The 19157-nt window shown below is 41.8% G+C and overlaps 1 protein-coding gene across 1 annotated transcript in view; it reads left to right on the top strand.

Moving 5' to 3' along the window:
- The window catches only part of blmh (bleomycin hydrolase), a 91588-nt gene that overhangs the window by 59850 nt on the left and 12581 nt on the right, over positions 1 to 19157 (top strand). The window contains exons 10-11 of the mRNA XM_043718428.1: positions 4510 to 4627; positions 8468 to 8537. Coding sequence (XP_043574363.1) covers positions 4510 to 4627; positions 8468 to 8537 — 188 coding nt within the window. The remainder of the gene's footprint in view (positions 1 to 4509; positions 4628 to 8467; positions 8538 to 19157) is intronic.

Here is a 19157-nt window from a genome sequence, read left to right as displayed (position 1 = left end):
GATCTTCCTCGACAATGGAAGCTTCTGTAGCTGTGATACCCGCTCTGATTAGTAGTGCTGCACCCCCTCCTCTTTTCCCCCCTCCCTATTCTTTTTAAATGCTCTAAACCCTGGAACATCCAGCAACAATTCCTGCCCCTGAGAAACCCATTTCTCTGTTAAGGCCACAACATCATAGCACCAGGTACTGATCCATGCTCTAAGTTCATCACTTTTATTCCTGATACTCCTTGCGTTAAAGCAAACACACTTTAACTGATCCCTTGGTTCCTTCCCAGGAAAATCCTTCCCACTAGCTGGTCTACCTCTTACTATTGCCTCATCTGCATCAACTCTCCCCTCCGGTATACAGCTCAGGTTCCCACCCCCCCTGCCATACTAGTTTAAACCCTCTCGAACTACTCGAGCAAACCTTCCACCCAGGGCATTGGTCCCCTTCCAGTTCAGATGCAACCTGTTGTTCTTGTACAGGTCCCACCTTTCCCAGAAGGCATCCCAATTATCTACATATCTGAAGCCCTCCCTCCTACACCAGCTGCGCAGCCACATGTTAAGCTGTGCCCGCTCCCTGTTCCTCGCCTTGTGGACTACAAGATCGTGTCAAAGGTCATGGCCAACCTCCCTCCTACACCAGCTGCGCAGCCACATGTTAAGCTGTGCCCGCTCTCTGTTCCTCGCCTTGTGGACTACAAGATCGTGTCAAAGGTCATGGCCAACTGGGTCAGGTCTGCTCTGGGATCAGTGATTCAACCCGACCAAACCTGTACAATACTGGGCAAGAAGATCACTGAGAATCTCTCACTTCTCAGGGATACGATCGCCTATGTGCAGGACAGAGGGGTGGACACAAGCCTTATCAGCCTGGACCAGGAGAAAGCATTTGACAGAATATCGCACACGTACAAGAGAGATGTTCTGTCCAAAATGAGTTTTGGGGAGGGAATCTGTAATTGGATCTGACTGCTCTACACTAACATTGTCAGTGCAGTCTCAATCAATGGGTGGGAATCAGACAGCTTTCCAATCAAATCTGGAGTCAGGCAGGGCTGCCCACTCTTCTGCCTTGTTTGTGTCCATTTACCGATTCTGTCAGGAAGGATATGAGCCTGAAAGGGGTGACTATTTCTGGCAGCAGGTGTCTACAGGTTATGGCCTCCCTGTATATGGATGATGTCGCCATTTTCTGCTCAGATGCGCTGTCCGTGTGCATCTGTCACCAGTTTGAATGGGCCACACGGGCCAAAGTAAATCGAGGCAAGAGCGAGGCCATGCTTTTCGGAAACTAGGCCAACCAATCCTCTATACCCTTCACCGTCAGGACAGAACACCTGAGGGTGCTAGGTATTTGGTTTGGAGGGGCTGCACCAAGACTTGGGAGGAGCCTGTCACCAAAGCGAGGCAGAAACTGGGCAGATGGGAGCAATAGTTGCTCTACATCGCAGGTAAAAACCTGGTCATCCGGTGGGAGGTACTCTTAGTGTTGTCATACGTGGCACAGGTCTGGTCTATTCCCCGAACCTGTGCCACTGAAGTCACCCTATCCATTTTGCACTTCATGTGGAGATCAAAGATGGACCAGGTCCGAAGAGATGCCATGTATAAAGATCTGGGCAATTGGGGGAAAACACCCACCCTCGCCCTCACCCTTTGTGTATGGCTTCATCAAGCTGTGAGTGAATCCCGGGTATGCAAACACCAACTGTTACTACGTACTGAGGTTCTACCTGTCCTCGGTGTTGCGAGGGATGGGCCTGGCCTCACTGCCGCGGAACGCTCCAAGTAGTTGGACTGTTCTGTATGCCCTGTACCTCATGGAGAAATTTATGAAGAAAAGCACCTTTGACCACAAGTCCATCAGGAAGTGGTCAGCATGCAGTGTCCTTGAGACCCTTCGGGAAAAAGGAGAGAGCGGATTCTGTTGAGCAATTCCCTGAGCAGACTGTCAAAGTCATTTGGCAGAATGCCTCCTCACCAGAACTTTCCATCATGCACCAAGACAAGGCTTGGCTGGTGGTGAGAAGGGCTCTGCCTGTGTGATCCTTAATGCTTGCCTGGACTCTCTGCGCCACCGCACGCTGTCCTTGAAGTGGCTGTGGAGGGAACGAGGCTGTCACACACTACCTTCTGGAATGTGCCTACGCAAAGGAAGTCTGGAGAAGAATGCAGTGGTGTTTGTCGAGGTTCGTCCCAAGCAACTCTTGACACGGGACTCCGTGCTCTACGGTCTGTTCCCTGGGACACACACCGAGACGAACATTATCTGTGCCTGGAGGATCATCAACTCGATCAAAGACGCTCTTTGGTCTGCCCAAAACTTGCTGATCTTCCAGTTGAAGGAGTTAACCACGACTGAGTGTTGCAGACTGGCACATTCCAGGGTCCAGGACTATGTACTGAGGGATGTGCTGAAGCTTGGGGCAGCTGCTGCCAAGGTGCGGTGGGTAAAGACCACTGTGTAAAGTCCCTCTGCTGCAGAATAAGCGGAGCCCATTCAATAATTGGGCCCTGCTGTTGCCTCATCTGTAGACCAAGAGGTTGTCTGTAAATATAGAGAATGGTGGCCATCAAAGACTTAATTTGTCTGTAAATAAAAAGAGTACAGATGTGAGCAGGTTCATTAACTGTCCATGTACCAAATATTTACTTTCTATGAATAAAATATATATTTTTGAAATAAGAAAAGGGGATAGTGAGGGCTATTAAGATCCAAGATACCCTCATTGTCTTAACGGGATGTTAATAGTTTGCTTGCATGATAAGAAAATGTTTTTTGTTGCAATTGGATGGAAGTGCTGAGGAATGTAAAATTTCAATTACTTTTTCTGTTTTTAGACCTTTGTATGTGGTTATAAATAACTTATGAGTAACGTATATTTTTGCAATGTAAATAAAACAGGATACTCCCCAAGGCTCCTTTGATAACAACTTGAAAACCTGTGATTTCTATCACCTAGAAGGTTAAGGGCACCACCACCTACAGATTTTTCTACACAACAGCCTCATGTAGAACTATATCACCATTCCTTTATTGTCACTGGATTAAAATCCTGGAACTCCCTTGTGGGTGTCCCTATTTCCCCGAGGTCATTAGCAGCTTCATAAGAGCAGTTAGGAATGAGCAATAAATGTTGACCCAGCCAGCAATGCTGGCATCCCATGAACAAAGTAAAAAGGATAGTTAACTGAATCAATGAACTGTTGAAATGTCAGTGTTATTCTGCTGAAAACCATAATGTACACTCCATAACTGTACGTATTGGGTACACTGGGTGGTCTCTGAGTCTCACCATGGAGTGCCCTTAAAGAGAAAGGAGTGTGTATTATCGGTGCTTGCTTCAAGTAGGGAGAAAGAAATAAGCCTGATTTTTTTTTTTAAATGATACAGTAAAATCTGTCAGTTGGCATGCCCAGAGCATGGGTGGTGCCAGTTAATCAAAAAGACAATCTTGCAATTTCCTGGGCACACAAGATGTCTCTGAGGGGTTGAGGGAAGAGGAGCACTAACTGGGTAATCAAAGCACCAGCGACACAGTAAAATCCCCATAATCGAGGACGAGACTGAAACCACAACCTTTGGAACGGCTTTTTAAAACAATTTAAGCTGACAGTTGTTCTGAATGGTATGTTTTTATTCAGAGTCAAAATGTGTGGCGTTGAAAAGGCTTCGCAGGTAAGGCAGCATCCGAGGAGCAGGAGAGTCCAATGTTTCGGGCATAAGCCCTCTCTTTGACTTTGACTATCCAGCATCTGCAAGTCCTTAACTTTCTCCATATTTTTATTCAGACATTGTAACCAAACTGACCCAATAATTTTAATCATTTCAATATACAGCCTAAGAACAACTTCCCAAATGCGCACTGCGCTGTTATTAACTAGAATCATTTTTAAAAGCAGCATTATCTGAACACTAAAAGAGGCTGGCCTTTTTTAAACAAAGCACGTTCAGTTCTTAGAGACTTTGGTTGGTGGCATGGTGGATAATACAAAGTTTACTGCATGTGAATTTCTATCACTGACATGGATTCCATTTTCTGAGAGAATCCAAGAACTAACTCCAATCCTTGGTGCATTTTAAATATTTTTAAGTTGTAATCCAGAACTTTATTACTGGAAGCATGCAATCAATAATGCAAAAAATATGGATTGTATAACTTCAGAAGGTGTGCTTGTAATAATCTAAAGCTATCAAAGCTGTTTTAGTTAAAAGTGCAACTTATAGTTTGCAGTTATTTGTGTTGTTTTTGTTAAATGACCATAGCTTAATACTTGTGACGAATGTACTAGGTTTTAACCAGTGTGTCTGTTTTTATGGTACATACTCTTCATGTACATTTCACAACTGCAAAGATTGTTTAACATGTATTGTGGAGTTTGCGCAAGTGCATCTTGTCACAGAGAATAGAGGCAATGCCTACTAAATGCAACTGAGCATATAAACATGACCAAATGATAACAGAATGCAAGCATCAAAACATACTGGTTATTCATACAAGTTTGTACTTGTTGCAGATTTAACCGAGAGCTGGTGTTTGGAGTCTCTCTGGGTAACTTGGGCAAAGCAGAAAGACTGATGTTTGGTGAATCACAGATGACTCATGCCATGGTTCTAACTGGCTTCTCTGAAAAGGTAATTCACACTCAACAGTTAACAGTTCCCCTCCCCTCACTCCACGCCCTGGCTTTGTTTGCGCAGGTGATTGGATCTGTCCAGAGCCATTTGATTTGTAGCAATGTTTTCTAGAGCAAGGGAGTGTAACTGTGTGTAGCCACTATTTCATTCACAATCATGCCCATTGTTCTACCAAAAGTGAATACATTAGTTTTGAAATCTGACTGGAACACATTGCTGTTGTGTACTTTCAGCTTCAAAGAAGGCAGGGTGGTGTCATGAACTTGCAAACTTTGGATTTGCCCATAATAAAACTGCATAAACAACAGGCTGACAATTGAGTGTTCTCTTTAAATCTGGTACTGCCAAAAGTCTTGTGCTTTTTAAGTTTTACCAGTGTATACAAAATTCCTCAACATGTCATTGCATTTTACACTTTGTTGTTGTTTCATTGTTGCCTGTGCATTCTGCTTCAATTGAAATCAATCAATTGACTTTTTTTTTAAATTTGATTGGACCTTGTATCCCCTTTTACTCATGTTTACATAAACTGAATCAACTGAAAAAATGTTTTGAAATTGTAAACTCCTTTAATACAACATCTAATTTGGCCACAAGCATGCAATGCCAAATAGGCATGGATCTAAAGGCTCATGAAGGCAACGAAATTGGAGAGAAGCAAGCAAATGGGAAGGTATTTTTAAAATAAAAGACTGAATGTTGTCAACAAATTGGCAAAGTTAAAACACTGGCTGCTTTCCATTAAACCACTTACATCAGTATAAGAGTCCAATAAAGTTTTAATGCCCATTCATAAACCCGTCTCAATTTATAAATATCACTCTCCGTTTTATCATTTGAATGATGCTGAGTATAAAATGTTGCTCATGTCCATTTCAATAAAACTTCTTAAACCTGTTACAGCATGTTTTGAATCTGATGCACGTTTTCACTGATAACTTTCAGAATCTCCGTTTTCTTGGAAGTTTTCAGTCCCTAATTCTTGAAATGTTCCATTTCTTTCTGCTGTAGCTTCAGTTTAAATACTTCAACACACCCAAAGCTCCTTGCAACAAATTCTGAGATGATTTTAAGGAGATCCCAGGAATGAATTGTCATATTGCTGAATCACTCTTCTTTAGCCAACATTGCAGATACGTTATAAAAGGGGGCTGGTTTGACACAATATTAGTATCCTTACTCCTAAACCAGGAGGCCTGGCTTCAAACCACACCTGCTCCAGAGGTATATAATAACTTCTCTGATCAGGTTGATTTTTTTTTTGAGCGGTAGTCGGGGTTAAGGCAATGGACCAGAAATCCTTGGGGCAGCACGGTGGCTCAGTGGTTAACACTGCTGCCTCACAGCACCAGGGTCCCAGGTTCGATTCCAGCCTCTCGTGACTGTCTGTGTGGAGTTTGCACATTCTCCCTGTGTCTGCATGGGTTTCCTCTGGGTGCACTGGTTTCCTCCCACAGTCCAAAGGTGTGCAGGTTTGGTGAATTGGCCATGCTAAACTGCCCATGGTGTTAGGTGGATTGGTCAGAGGGAAATGGGTCTGGGTGGGTTACTCTTCGGAGGGTTGGTGTGGATAGGTTGGGCCGAAGGGCCTGTTTCCACACTGTAGGGAATCTAATCTAATCTAATCTTTGACACTTCTATATATCAGGTTCCCAGAGGACAGAATCTATGGTATTTCCATTTGCATCTACATTTCCAAAGCAAGTCCCTTTTTCTCGAAGCTGGAATTGTAGGCAGGTTTTTGTGAATCTGGAAAACAAAATGAGGTCTGCTAGTTCATACTGGCACCATTAACTAAATGAAATCATACATTTTCGATTGGTTACACTATTAAAAAGAAATGAAGTCCAACATGCTGTTAATGAGCCAATTGCCCTCATTGTGTCCTGTGATGTACTCCACGACTTAATGATTATGAAAATACATTCAAGACAACGATTTGGGATTGTCATCTGAAATTGTTAGTTGAAACATATGAAGAAAGAAAATAGTCCTTCTCACTAGTCAGAGAGGAGTTTCCCAACATCAAAAGCAAGAAGTCCCATTTTTCAACTAAAGGTTAAGTGGTGAGACAAGACTCTTACTAGTGAGCAGTGAGATGCGTATTCAGATGCAGTTTCCCACCTGCCACAAAAATTAGACAGTGACAATTCCCAACGGGAGAATTGGAGCAGTAATCTGGTGACTCCAGTTCATCTCTTACTCCTCTTGACCTCCGTCACCTACCAAGATCTCAAAGCACGCTCCATGGGTATCCAAGTCAGTAAAGTGGGGTGCTAATTTCCCCTTGCACCAACAGGTCTGGAACAGATGACAGGAACTGGGTGGGGCAGCTGCATCTTACAATGCTTGACTGGATGCATGACTGGGCTTTTAAGATGGTGTCAGTGCTAGGAATCCCAGGAGGTCTTGGCAGTGGCAGTACATTTGCCTGAGATAAATGGGTGAATATGATGAGTGGGGCATCATAGGAACATTGTACATAGGTGATGAGACAAGTTTAGAAAGCTAGCATAGACAAACCAGTTGGAGCTTACAGAATTGTGTGAAACTCACCAAAATAGACACTTGGGGCTGAATTTTACCAGAAATCATCTATGTTAGTGACCATCTGGCTAATTGTACAGTAAAACCAACATGTTGAATAGAGCTTATGAATGTAATAAACTAAACAGCTGTGGATTCGGGGCCCTCTTGTTGCAAAAAGCAATTGTTAGTCACCTTACTGACTCCTATCCTGGTCATTCTCCTTCATGGACCCTCAATCTTTTTTTTCCTTCAATCCACGGCATGCAGATTTGAACACTTCCATCATACCGTTGGTTTAATCATTGACCTTAGTAAGCACATTTGGACCCTGTTCTTCTCTGTCAAAACCACTCATTATTGTTGTGTTATATCTCTCAGCCAGTAAGGCAGGAGTCGTGATCAAGATATTGTCACTGTATGTGATCCAAGACCATAACAATCGCGTATTCAATTTCACTGTGCGATCACTTGGAGAATGTTCTTTTTTTTATTTCAGTAGTTTTAACATTAACCCAATACTTCTAGACATGTGTGAATGATTTGCATCGTATGATAGCTAGCCATAATAAACGTATTTTGGACCTTTCAATATCATGATAACCACTCCTAGTTTCTTATGTTATGAAAGATAACAAACATTGCCGCATCAGGTAAAATACCATGTTGGAGTCAAAACTCACATCATTTAACTTGTAACTTCTTTCCAACACTGTCAACTGTCCTTAAAGATTCTCCCCTGCACCCGACACGCTTTTGGCCACAATTCACCTTGGAAAATTAATTTTACCATTAGACCTTGTAATTTGAGATTGAAGTCAGGCGAACTGTGTTGTGAAAGTGCAGTTTAGGTTCCTGAGTTGTCATGTAAAGCTTGATAGTCCCAATGCAATCTGAAATGAAAATGATGCTGATGTTAAAATAAGAGATTTCGAGGAGAAATAATCATAATTTTGGAAAAATCATACAGAATTAGATTTGTTTTTAATGTACAGAAAACAAAACCTAAGTAGGATTTAAAATTAATCACTCGTGAAATTGTGTTGTCATTGCTAATAGAGCCACAGGGACACCAGATGGTATCAGTCCAGAGTGAATATAGATTGCCATCTCAACCAGAAAATTCTTTGAGGGCTAAGCACCCCAAAATCTATTTTCCCAGTTGTTTGTAACTTAGAATACTCTACAATTTGTGGAAAAAGGCTACTGCATTACACTATCTCCCAAAACACTTTTCATTAAATTAATATATATTGAATGTTAGAACTGAAATCTTGTTGACATTCTGTTATTGCGTACTTTGGCATACAGGTTGAAAGTGAAGCCGAATTTGAAAAGTGGAGAGTGGAAAATTCATGGGGAGAGGAAAGTGGGAACAAAGGTAAGTTTTAAAGAAAATATGTATATAAAAGATTGACTCATATCACTCAGTATGAATCCTGATGAAAGTATGGCTGTTAAAATAAATGTTGTGCTTGGATCAGGATAATCAGATCAAAAGCAAACATTTTATGTAGTTTTGAATGATTGGAAATGTATACTGTAATCAGGAATATGGCTCTGTAGAATGCTAAATAAATGTTTGCAATTTGTTATTTTTGTGAGATTTATATACCACAAGTAAATCTTCAAAAAACACTTGAGGAGCAGTGAAAGCAAGGTTTAACATTAGAAATTAAATGTGTCCACATTGATCTCTTTCTTTTTTTTTAAAATTAACATAGGAACAGTAATAGATCATTCAGCCCTCCAGTCTCCACAAAATAGGAATATGGCTGATTTGTATCTTAACTCCAGTCAAGAGTGTGGTGCTGGAAAAGCACAGCAGGTCAGGCAGCATCTAAGAAGCAGGAAAATCAACGTTTGTGGGCTCTGGGGTCACATGTCAGCAGTTTCCTTCTCTAAAGGGCATGAGTGAACATGTGTTTCCAATAACTGACAAGTTTCATGATCATCATTAGACTCCTAATTCCAGATATATATTGAATTCAGATTCCACCATCTGCCAGGCCCCCAGAACATTATCAGGGTCTTTGGACTAATAGTCTAGTGGTAATACCACTAGCCATCACCGCCCCAGTAGTTGACTGTAGAAATTATTTCTCAAGGGGTAGATTTTGAAAAATAAAGAATAGCTTGTTTTAGTTTGGAGCATTGGACAATGCAGGATCGAAAAGAACAATGTTAAAAGCCCACTTAATTCTCACATAGACAAAAAATGTAGGCGCATAATTTCATTATTGGCAAACTGAATTATCACATGATTTTTTGAAGAGCAGAAATGTGTACTGCTTATCGTTTGACATCCAGTAATGGAACTGCAGCCCATTGGAAGTATTAATGGAGGCATCTGTCTGCCCCCATTGCTTGTTCACATTTCAATTCCAAAACGCTCTGATTGCTCACTGGCATGCTGTGTTTTAGGAAATGGAAAGGATGGGTTCTATTTAAAAATGTAACTATAAAATAGTAAATCTTGGAAGTGAAAAGATTTTGTTTGAGGCCATGGCACATTTTGTGTCAGAGTTGCTGCAGAGTTTTAATTGCCGGCTGGCAGATGTTTGATACCACTTTAGATGTTGGGCTTGATCTCCTCTTACAACCCTTGAGCTTGTGGCTGTAGACCTTTGCTATATTTTAAAAATACCTCGATGCATGATTTGGAATCTGTTCAAATATTTATCGTTGCAGATGAAGATTCACCAATGAAATAAAAATAGTTTGATCTAACTGTAATTGCCTTAGAATGAAGGGGTGCCAATTTAAGATTTGAGATAAGGAGGAATTTCTTCTCTGAATGTTGAGTCTTTGGAACTCCTTGCTCCAGGCAGCTATGGGAATAGTCTTTGTTCATGGATGGGGATCATTAGCTGTCTTCCTGTTTGTCCTATGTAGTGTTTTGTGCAGTCCTTGCATGGGACTTTGTACACTACATTGGTTTTGCTCATGCTGGGTATCGGGTCCTTCGTCCTGGTGAGTTTGTTGTCTGAGCAAAACCAATGTAGTGTACAAAGTCCCATGCAAGGACTGCACAAAACACTACATAGCACAAACAGGAAGACAGCTAACGATCCGTATCCATGAACACCAACTAGCCACGAAACGAAACGACCAGCTATCTTTAGTAGCCACCTTCACAGGAGGCTCCCAAACACTGTGCATGTCACCTAGACAGGGGACGAAACGTCTGCAACACAAATTCCCAGCTTGGCGAACAGAACCACAACAACGAGCACCCGAGCTAAAAACTTCTCACAAACTTTGAACATCTAGCCCTCTTGAAATGAATGCTAACATTGCATTTGCCATCCTAACTGCCATCTGAACCCGCGTGCTAACTTTAAGAGAATCCTGAATTAGGAATTCTAAGTCTCGTTGTACTTCAGATTTCCAAACCTTTTACCTCTATTCTTCCCACCAAAATGCATAACCTCACACTTTCCCACATTGTGTTTCATTTGTTACTTCTTTGCCTGCTATCCTGGTCTGTCAAAGTCCTTCTGCAGCCTCCCCACTTTCGCAACATTGTCTGTCCCTACAAACTTAGCAACAATGCCCTCAATTCATTCTTCCAGATTGTTAATATATAATGTGAATAGTTGTGGTCCTAACACTGACCCTTGTGGAACTCCACAAGTCCCCTACTGCCATCCTGAAAAAGACCCCTTTAGCTCCACTCTCTGCCTTCTGCCAGTCATCTTATATCCATGCTGTACCTTGCCCCAAACACCTTACCTTATTGAGCAGCCTCCTGTGCAACGCTTTATTAAGACCTTCTGGAAATCTAAACAGATCATGTCGTCTTGCTCTCCTTTTCTAACTTGTTTGTTACTTCCTCAAAGAATTTGAACAGGTTTATCAGGCATGACCGTCCCTTGACAAAGTTGTGTTGACTCAACCCTATTTTCCCATGCACTTCCAAGTACTCTGCAATCACATCTTTAATAATAGACTCTAAAATCTTACCAATGACTGAGGTCAGGCCAACCTGTCTTCTGTCTCCCTCCCTTCTTAAAAAGGGGTGCTTCATTCCTGAAAGATCTTCTCCATCTCCTCAGCTATCTCCTTCAGAACTCTTGGGTGTGATCCATCTGATCCAGGTGATTTATCAGATCTTTCAGTTTCTCCAGCACCTTCTCCTTAGTGATGACCACTACACTCATCTCTGTCCCCAATTCTCTTAAAGTTCTGGTGTCTTCCACTGCAAAAACTGATGCAAAATACCTATTCAGTTTCTCCGTCATTTCTTTGTTCCCTGTTATTAATTTTCCAGCTCATTTTCCAGTCGTCCAATGTCCACTCTTGCCTCTCCATTTTCATGTATTTAAAAAAACTCTTGCAATATTCTTTTATATTATTAGTTAGCTTAACTTAATATTTCACCTTCTTTCCCTTGTTGCTTTCTCATTCCTCTGGCTTCCCAATGATTTTCACCACATTGTTTGCTTTTTCTTTTGCTTTTATGCTGTCCCTGAGTCCCCATGTCAGCCATGGTTACCTTATCCTCTGAGTGTGTTTCTACTTGCTTGGGATGAATTTCTGCTGTGCCTGCCATGACCCCCAGAAACTCCTGGCATTGCTGCTCCACTGTCTTCCTGGCTAGACTTCCAACAGATGAAATACAATGTGGGAAAGTGTGAGGTTATGCACTTTTGTGGGAAGAATAGAGGGAAAAGGTTTGGAAATCTGAAGTACAAAGACACTTACAAGTCCTAGTTCAGGATTCTCTGTCCTTCCAATCAACTCTGGCCAGCTCTTCCTTCATGTCTTTGTAGTCACCTTTACTCCAATGTAATACCATTATATCTGATTGAATCTTCCCCTTCTCAAACTATAGGGTAAATTCTATCATATTGTGGTCACTGCCTGCTAGGGGTTCCTTCACCTAAAGTACCTAATCAAGTCTGCCTCATGACACATCACCAAATCCAAAATTGCCTGTTCCCTAGTGGGCTCTACCACAAGCTCCTCCAAAAAAACATTTTATAGACATCCCAAGAATTCCTTTTCTTGAGATTCACTCCCAACCTGATTTTCTCAGTTCACCTGCATATTGAAGTACCGCATGATTATTGTACTAGTGCTGTTCATACATGCCTTTTCTAACTCCTGGTTTATTTTCTGTTGCACGTCCTGAGTATTGCTAGGAGGCTTGTGCATAACTCCTGTCAAGCTCTTTTTTTCCTTTGTGGTCTCTCAACTCCATCCAGACAGATTCTACATCTTCTAACTCTGTATTGCTTCTTGCAATCGATTTAATTTCATGTTTATTGACTAACAAAGCAACTTTGCCCCATTTCCATAGAACTCATATCCTGGGATATTTAGTTCTCTGCCTTGATCCTCTTGCAGGAGAAAGTGAGGACTGCAGATGCTGGAAATCAGAGTTGAGAGTCTGGTGCTGGAAAAGCACAGCCGGTCAGGCAGCATCCGAGGTGCAGGAGAATCGATGCTTCTGGCGTCGTTTCCTGATGAGGGTCTTATGCCCGAAACGTCGATTCCCTTTATCCTCTTGCAGCCACATCTCTGTACTGCCTGCATTTAAATACAACACCTCAGTCCTACGTTGATGGGCCCACTTCTCATAGTTGTCCCTTTATCTGCTGTGCCTGAAGTTAGATTCCTAAGCCTTCCATACTCTCTCTCCTATTACTTGTTCTGGAAACTTTGATAACCTCTGCTGACCCCTTCCCCTCTTCAACGTTTTCCACAATTTTTCATACAACTGAACCTAACTGTTTAGTTTATAGACCTATCCACAGCTCTAGTTATGAAATTTTCCAGAACTCCGGACCCGGCATGATTCAGATGGAACCTGTCCATTGGGACAACTCTCTCCATCCCCAGTCCTGGTGCCAATTTCACATGAATTCTAACTCATTTCTCCCACACCAATCATTGGAACATTCAATGTTTTTAATGGACCTTTGTGCAAATTGACTGTTGTGTTTCCGGATGCTGCAGCAGTCGCTACACTTAAAAAAAAAAACACTGACTTTGAAGTGTCTTGCGTTCTCCTGAGATCAACAAGTACAAAATAAATACAATTTTTTAAACTATTATTGTAACCACATTCTACCACCATCTTAATCATTCAAACTGCTAATGATAAAGCTATTGTCATACAGTCATAGAATCATAGAGTCATACAGCACAGAAACAGACCCTTCGGTCCAACTAGGCCATGCCAACCAAATTTCCCAAACTAAACTAGTCCCACTTGCCTACATGTGGCCCATATCCCCCAAACCTTTCTTATTCATTTACTTATCCAAATGTCTTCTAAATGTTATAATAGTACCTGCATACACCACTTCCTCTGGCAGTTCATTTTGCAGACAAACTAACCTCTGTGTGAAAAAGTAGCCCTTCAGGTCCCTTTTCAATCTTTCTCCTCTCACCTTAAAAATATGATTAGATTAGATTACTTACAGTATGGAAACAGGCCCTTTGGCCCAACAAGTCCACACTGACTCGCCGAAGCGCAACCCTCCCAGACCCATTTCCCTACACCTAACACTACAGGCAATTTAGCATGGCCACTTCACCTGACCTGCACATTTTTGGACTGTGGGAGGAAACTGGAGCAAACCCACACAGACACGGGGAGAATGTGCACAGTCATTCACCTGGGGCAGGAATTGAACCCGGGGCTCTGGCGCTGTGAGGCAGCATTGCTAACCACTGTGCCACCATGCTGCCTGTCTGGTTTGAACTCCCTCACCTTAGGGAAAAGACCTTTTGCTATTCACCTTATCTGTGTCCCTCATGATGTTATAAACCTCTATAAGGTCACCCCTCAATCTCCCATGCTTCAGTGTAAAAGGTCCTGAACAGCACAGGTAGCTTAGTGGTTAGCGCTACTGCCTCACAGCACCAAGGACCCAGGTTCGGTTCCAGCCTCGGGTAACGTCTGTGTGGAGTTGCACATTCTCCCTATGACTGCAGGTTTCCATCAGATGCTCCAGTTTCCTTCCAAATTCCAAGGACGTGCCAGTCAGATGGATTGGCCAAAGTGTCCAGGGATGTACAGGTTGGGTGGATTAGCCATGGCATATGCAGGATTATAAGGATAGGGTGGGGACAGTGAGATGCTCTTTAGAGGGCAAGTGTAGCCTCAGTGGCCTGCTTCCACACTGTAGGCTGCTTTCACAGCCTATCCTTATAAACTCAAACCCTCCATCCTGGTGATATTCTTGTAAAGTCTTCTGAGCCCTCTCCAATTTACTCATATCCTTCCAATAGCAGGGCAACCAGAACTGTGCATAGTACTCCAAAGGTGGCCTTACCAACATCCTGTAAAACGTCAACATGATGTTGAGCTCCTAAACTTATTGGTCTGAGTAATGAAGACAAGTGTGCTAACCCACCCTGTCTACTTGTGACACAACTTGCAAAGAACTATGTTCCTGAAGTCCTAGGTCTCTTTTTTTTTTTGACAACACTACCAAGGGCCATGCCATTAACTATTTTATTCTTGCCCTTGTTCATCTTACTAAAATGCAATACCTCATTATTTAACCCAAATTAAACTCCATCTGCTACTCCTCAGTCCATTGGCCCAATAGATTGAGATCCCTTTGTAATCTTGGATAACTTTCTTCACTATACCACCAATTTTGGTGTCACTGCAAACGTACTAACCGTGCCTCTTAAATTCTCATCCAAATCGGTTGTTTAAATGACAAACAGTGGGATCTAGCACCGATCCTTACAGACCACTACTGGTCATAGCTCTCCAGTCTGAAAACCAACCCTCCAGCACCACCCACCATCTGCTAACTTCAAGCCAATTTTGTATCCAATTAGCAAGCTGTCCCTGAATCCTATGTGATCTAACTTTACGAACCAGTCATCATGTGAAACCTTGCCAAAGGCTTTACTATAGTCCATGTAGACAACTTCTACCGTTGTGCCCTCATCTATTGTTTTGGTCATGTCCTCAAAGAAAATCAGGATTGTGAGACATGACTTGTTCATCCCCTGTGGTTGGAGGGTTCCCAGTCGGAAGATAAGACGCTCCTCCTCCGACCGTCACGTTGTTGTGGTTTACAAAGCCGTGGTGACTATCCCTTTCCAAACGCGTGGAAATCCTTTCTCTCAGAATCACCTCCAACACCACTGATGCCAGACTGACTGATCTATCGTGCCAGGCTTCTCCTTACAGCCTTTCTTCAATATAGGCCCAACGTTAGCCAAACTCCAGTCCTCCAGCACCTCACCGTGGCTGTAGATGACACAAATATCTCTACTAGGGGCCCTGCAATTTTCTTTCCTAACTTCCCACAACATCCTTGGATATGCTTGATCAGGTCCAGGAGATTATTCCAACTTTGTTTTTAAGACCTCTAGTACTTCCTCCTCTGTAATGTTGACCATTCAGTTCAAGAAGAATGTAAATGTGTTCAATTAATCCTGCACGGGCTTGATTAAATTATTTTCAATGTATTCAGTAAATTAAAGTGTTGACAATGTTGCAAATCATTAATGATAAAAATCACTGATCCATTTTTTAAAAAAAATTATAGACTACTCTTGGCACAATTTAAATTAAAGCTGATTGACTTTGTTCTTTTAGATTATTACTTTTTGGACATCTGTAGAATTTAATTTCTGGTATTAACTTGTTTTGTAATCACCCTGTTTGAAAGTTGCCTTTCAAATGAAGTCAAAGTCTTGTTCTGGCCTTGTGGGAAGAGCTGTGAGCCTGTGTTCACACAGCCATATTGCTGTTTATCCCTTTACGTGCATGTATAAGAGGACCTTCAAACACTTTCTGGGGGCCAGGAGTGGGGATGAAAGGCAGGGAAGGATGGCAGGACAATGATATTACTTGAAACAAACACGATTTAAAACCAAAGTAGTTATTCCAGATTCAGAGCAATTATTGTCAGTTCTCATGGTGTCGGGGTGTTTATAATTAACTTGTAGGACTGTGGTAGCCCATTAAAATTACAAATCATTTTGGACACTTTTTCAAATATTTGCCATTCTATCAACTATCAGATTACTAGTGTATGTGTGGTTTATTAGGAAATTTCACACTGAGACTGTAGAATGTTAAGCAACATAGCCAAAACATGAGAATATAAGCCAAGGGAGGTCACGATCAAACTGTACCGCACTCTAGTCAAACTAAATTTTGAGTACTGTGTACAGTTCTAGTCACTGAGAAACAAGGCAATATTCAAGTGCTGGCAGAATTTCAAAGTTGATTCCTAGTAACAAGTCTGAGTTACGAGAAAAGATAAGAGACATGGGCTTTCTGCCCTGGATAGCAAGAGGCATGGGTTTACACCCTGGGCAGTAAGCATCTGAGAAGAGATCCAATAGAGGCTTGCAACAATCAATACCATGAGTGTAGGATAAAGGGAGACAGAAATAAATTAATAGCAGTAACCTTAGGACTGATTTCAGGAGGTTCTTCATAATGTGCAGCATCAGTCCTTGAAAGAGGCTTCCGGGCAAAGTAACAGGAATAAATGTCCATGGATCAATTAGTCAATTAAATGGGAAACAAACATTTGTAGTTAACAGCTGAATTAAAATGATCCAAATAGCCTTAGTATCTTGAGGTTTTGTGGAAATAAATCCATCTGTCATTGTGATTTAACACCAAATGTAGGCTTTAAGTGAATAAAGATTGGAGGTTTGAGATAATTTGGTCAGGATAAGGCGACATGAGTCAAACTCCATTTTAGAATTATACATTGTGTATTTTTACATTCTCATTATAAATTACATTGTCCACACTAATAATGGAAATTGTTTAAGTGAACTTCTCATGCTGCAATTACATCCTCTGCCATTGGTTCTGTAATGCTTCCAATGGCAGGATGTAATCTGGGTATGACAGTTGTATAAAGCCAATTTCCATTATGGGTATAGAGTGTGTGGTAATTAATACTGGAAAATAAGGAAATGGTGAATATTTTACATTTGTCATCATTGTTGAGGATACAAATAACATCCCAGAAATAAAGGTGGTTCAGGAGGTGAGAGAGCGCAGAATAATACAAATAAACAAGAGAAAGAGTAGAACATAGAACATTACAGCGCAGTACAGGCCCTTTGGCCCTCGATGTTGCGTTGACCTGTGAAACCAATCTGAAGCTCATCTAACCTACACTATTCCATTATCATCCATATGTTTGTCCAGTAACCATTTAAATGCTCTTAAAGTTGGTAAGTCAACTACTGTTGCAGGCAGGGCGTTGTACACACTACTCTGAGTAAAGAACCTACCTCTGACATATGTTCTATAATCTATCACCCTTCAATTTAAAACTATGTTCCCTTGTGCTAGCCATCACCATCGTGGAAAAAGGCTCTCACTGTCCATCCTATCTAATTCTCTGATCATTTTGTATGTCTCTAATAAGTTTCCTCTCAACCTTTTTCTAATGAAAACAGCTTTAAGTCCCTCAGCGTGTCCTTGTAAGACCTTCCCTCCATACCATGCAACATCCTGGTAAAAAACAGGGAGGTGGGCAGAGGGGGCGGGGTGGCCTTGTTAGTTAAGAACTAAATTAAATCTATAGCACTGAACGACATAGGGTCGGATGATGTGGAGTCTGTGTGGGTGGAATTGAGGAACCACAAAGGCAAAAAAACCATAATGGGAGTTATGTACAGACCTCCTAACAGTGGTCAGGACCAGGGGCGCAAATGTACCAGGAAATAGAAAAGGCATGTCAGAAAGGCAAGGTCACGGTGATCATGGGGGACTTCAATATGCAGGTGGACTGGGTAAATAATTTAGCTAGTGGATCCAAAGAAAAGGAATTCATGGAATGCTTACAGGATGGCTTTTTGGAACAGCTTGTCATGGAGCCCACAAGGGAGCAGGACCTAATGCTATGTAATGAACCAGACTTTATAAAAGATCTTTAAAGTAAGGGAACACTTAGGAAGCAGTGATCATAATATGGTAGAGTTCAGTCTGCAGTTTGAAAGAGAGAAGGCAAAATCGGATGTAACGGTGTTACAGTTAAATAAAGGTAATTACGAGGGCATGAGAGAGGAACTGACAAAAATCGACTGGAAGCAGAGCCTAGCAGGGAAGACAGTAAAGCAAAAATGGCAGGAGTTTGTAGGTATAATTGAGGTTCATCCCCAAGAAAAGAAAGATTATGCGGGGAGGGATTAGACAGCCATGGCTGAAAAAGGAAGTCAGGAAATGTATCAAAGAAAAAGAGAGATCCTATAAAGTGGCCAAGAGCACTGGTAAATCAGAAGATTGGGAAAGCTACAAAACAAACAGAGGATAACAAAGAGAGAAATAAGGAAGGAGAGGATCAAATATGAAGGTAGGCTAGCCAGTAATATTAGAAATGATAGTAAAAGTTTCTTTCATAAGAAACAAACGACAGGCAAAAGTAGACATTGGGCCACTTCAAACTGATGCTGGAAGGCTAGTGATGGAAGATAAGGAAATGGCTGGAGAACTTAATAAGTACTTTGCGTCAGTCTTCACAGTGGAAGACATGAGTAATATCCTGAAGAAGGGCTAATGCCCGAAACGTCGATTCTCCTGTTCCCTAGATGCTGCCTGACCTGCTGCGCTTTTCCAGCAACACATTTCCATCTCTGATCTCCAGCATCTGCAGACCTCACTTTCTCCTCATGAGTAATATCCCAACAATTAAAGGGAGTCAGGGGGCTGAGTTGAGTATGGTTTCCATTACAAAAGAGATATTGCTAGAAAAGCTAAAAGGTCTTAAAATTGACAAATCTCCTGGCCCCGATGGGCTACATCCTAGAGTTCTGAGGGAGGTGGCTGAGGAAATAGCGGAGGTGTTGGTTGAGATCTTTCAAAAGTCACTGGAGTCGGGGAAAGTCCCGGATGATTGGAAGATTGCTGTTGTAACCCCCTTGTTCAAGAAAGGATCAAGACAAAAGATGGAAAATTATAGGCCAATTAGCCTAACCTCAGCTGTTGGTAAAATTCTAGAATCCATTGTTAAGGATGAGGTTTCTAAATTCTTGGAAAAGCAGGGTC

This window comes from Chiloscyllium plagiosum, chromosome 28 (assembly GCF_004010195.1).
Source record: "Chiloscyllium plagiosum isolate BGI_BamShark_2017 chromosome 28, ASM401019v2, whole genome shotgun sequence".
NCBI classification, from domain to species: domain Eukaryota; kingdom Metazoa; phylum Chordata; class Chondrichthyes; order Orectolobiformes; family Hemiscylliidae; genus Chiloscyllium; species Chiloscyllium plagiosum.
Note: the sequence above shows the minus strand (reverse complement) of the source record. Positions and strands in the feature narration are given on the sequence as shown.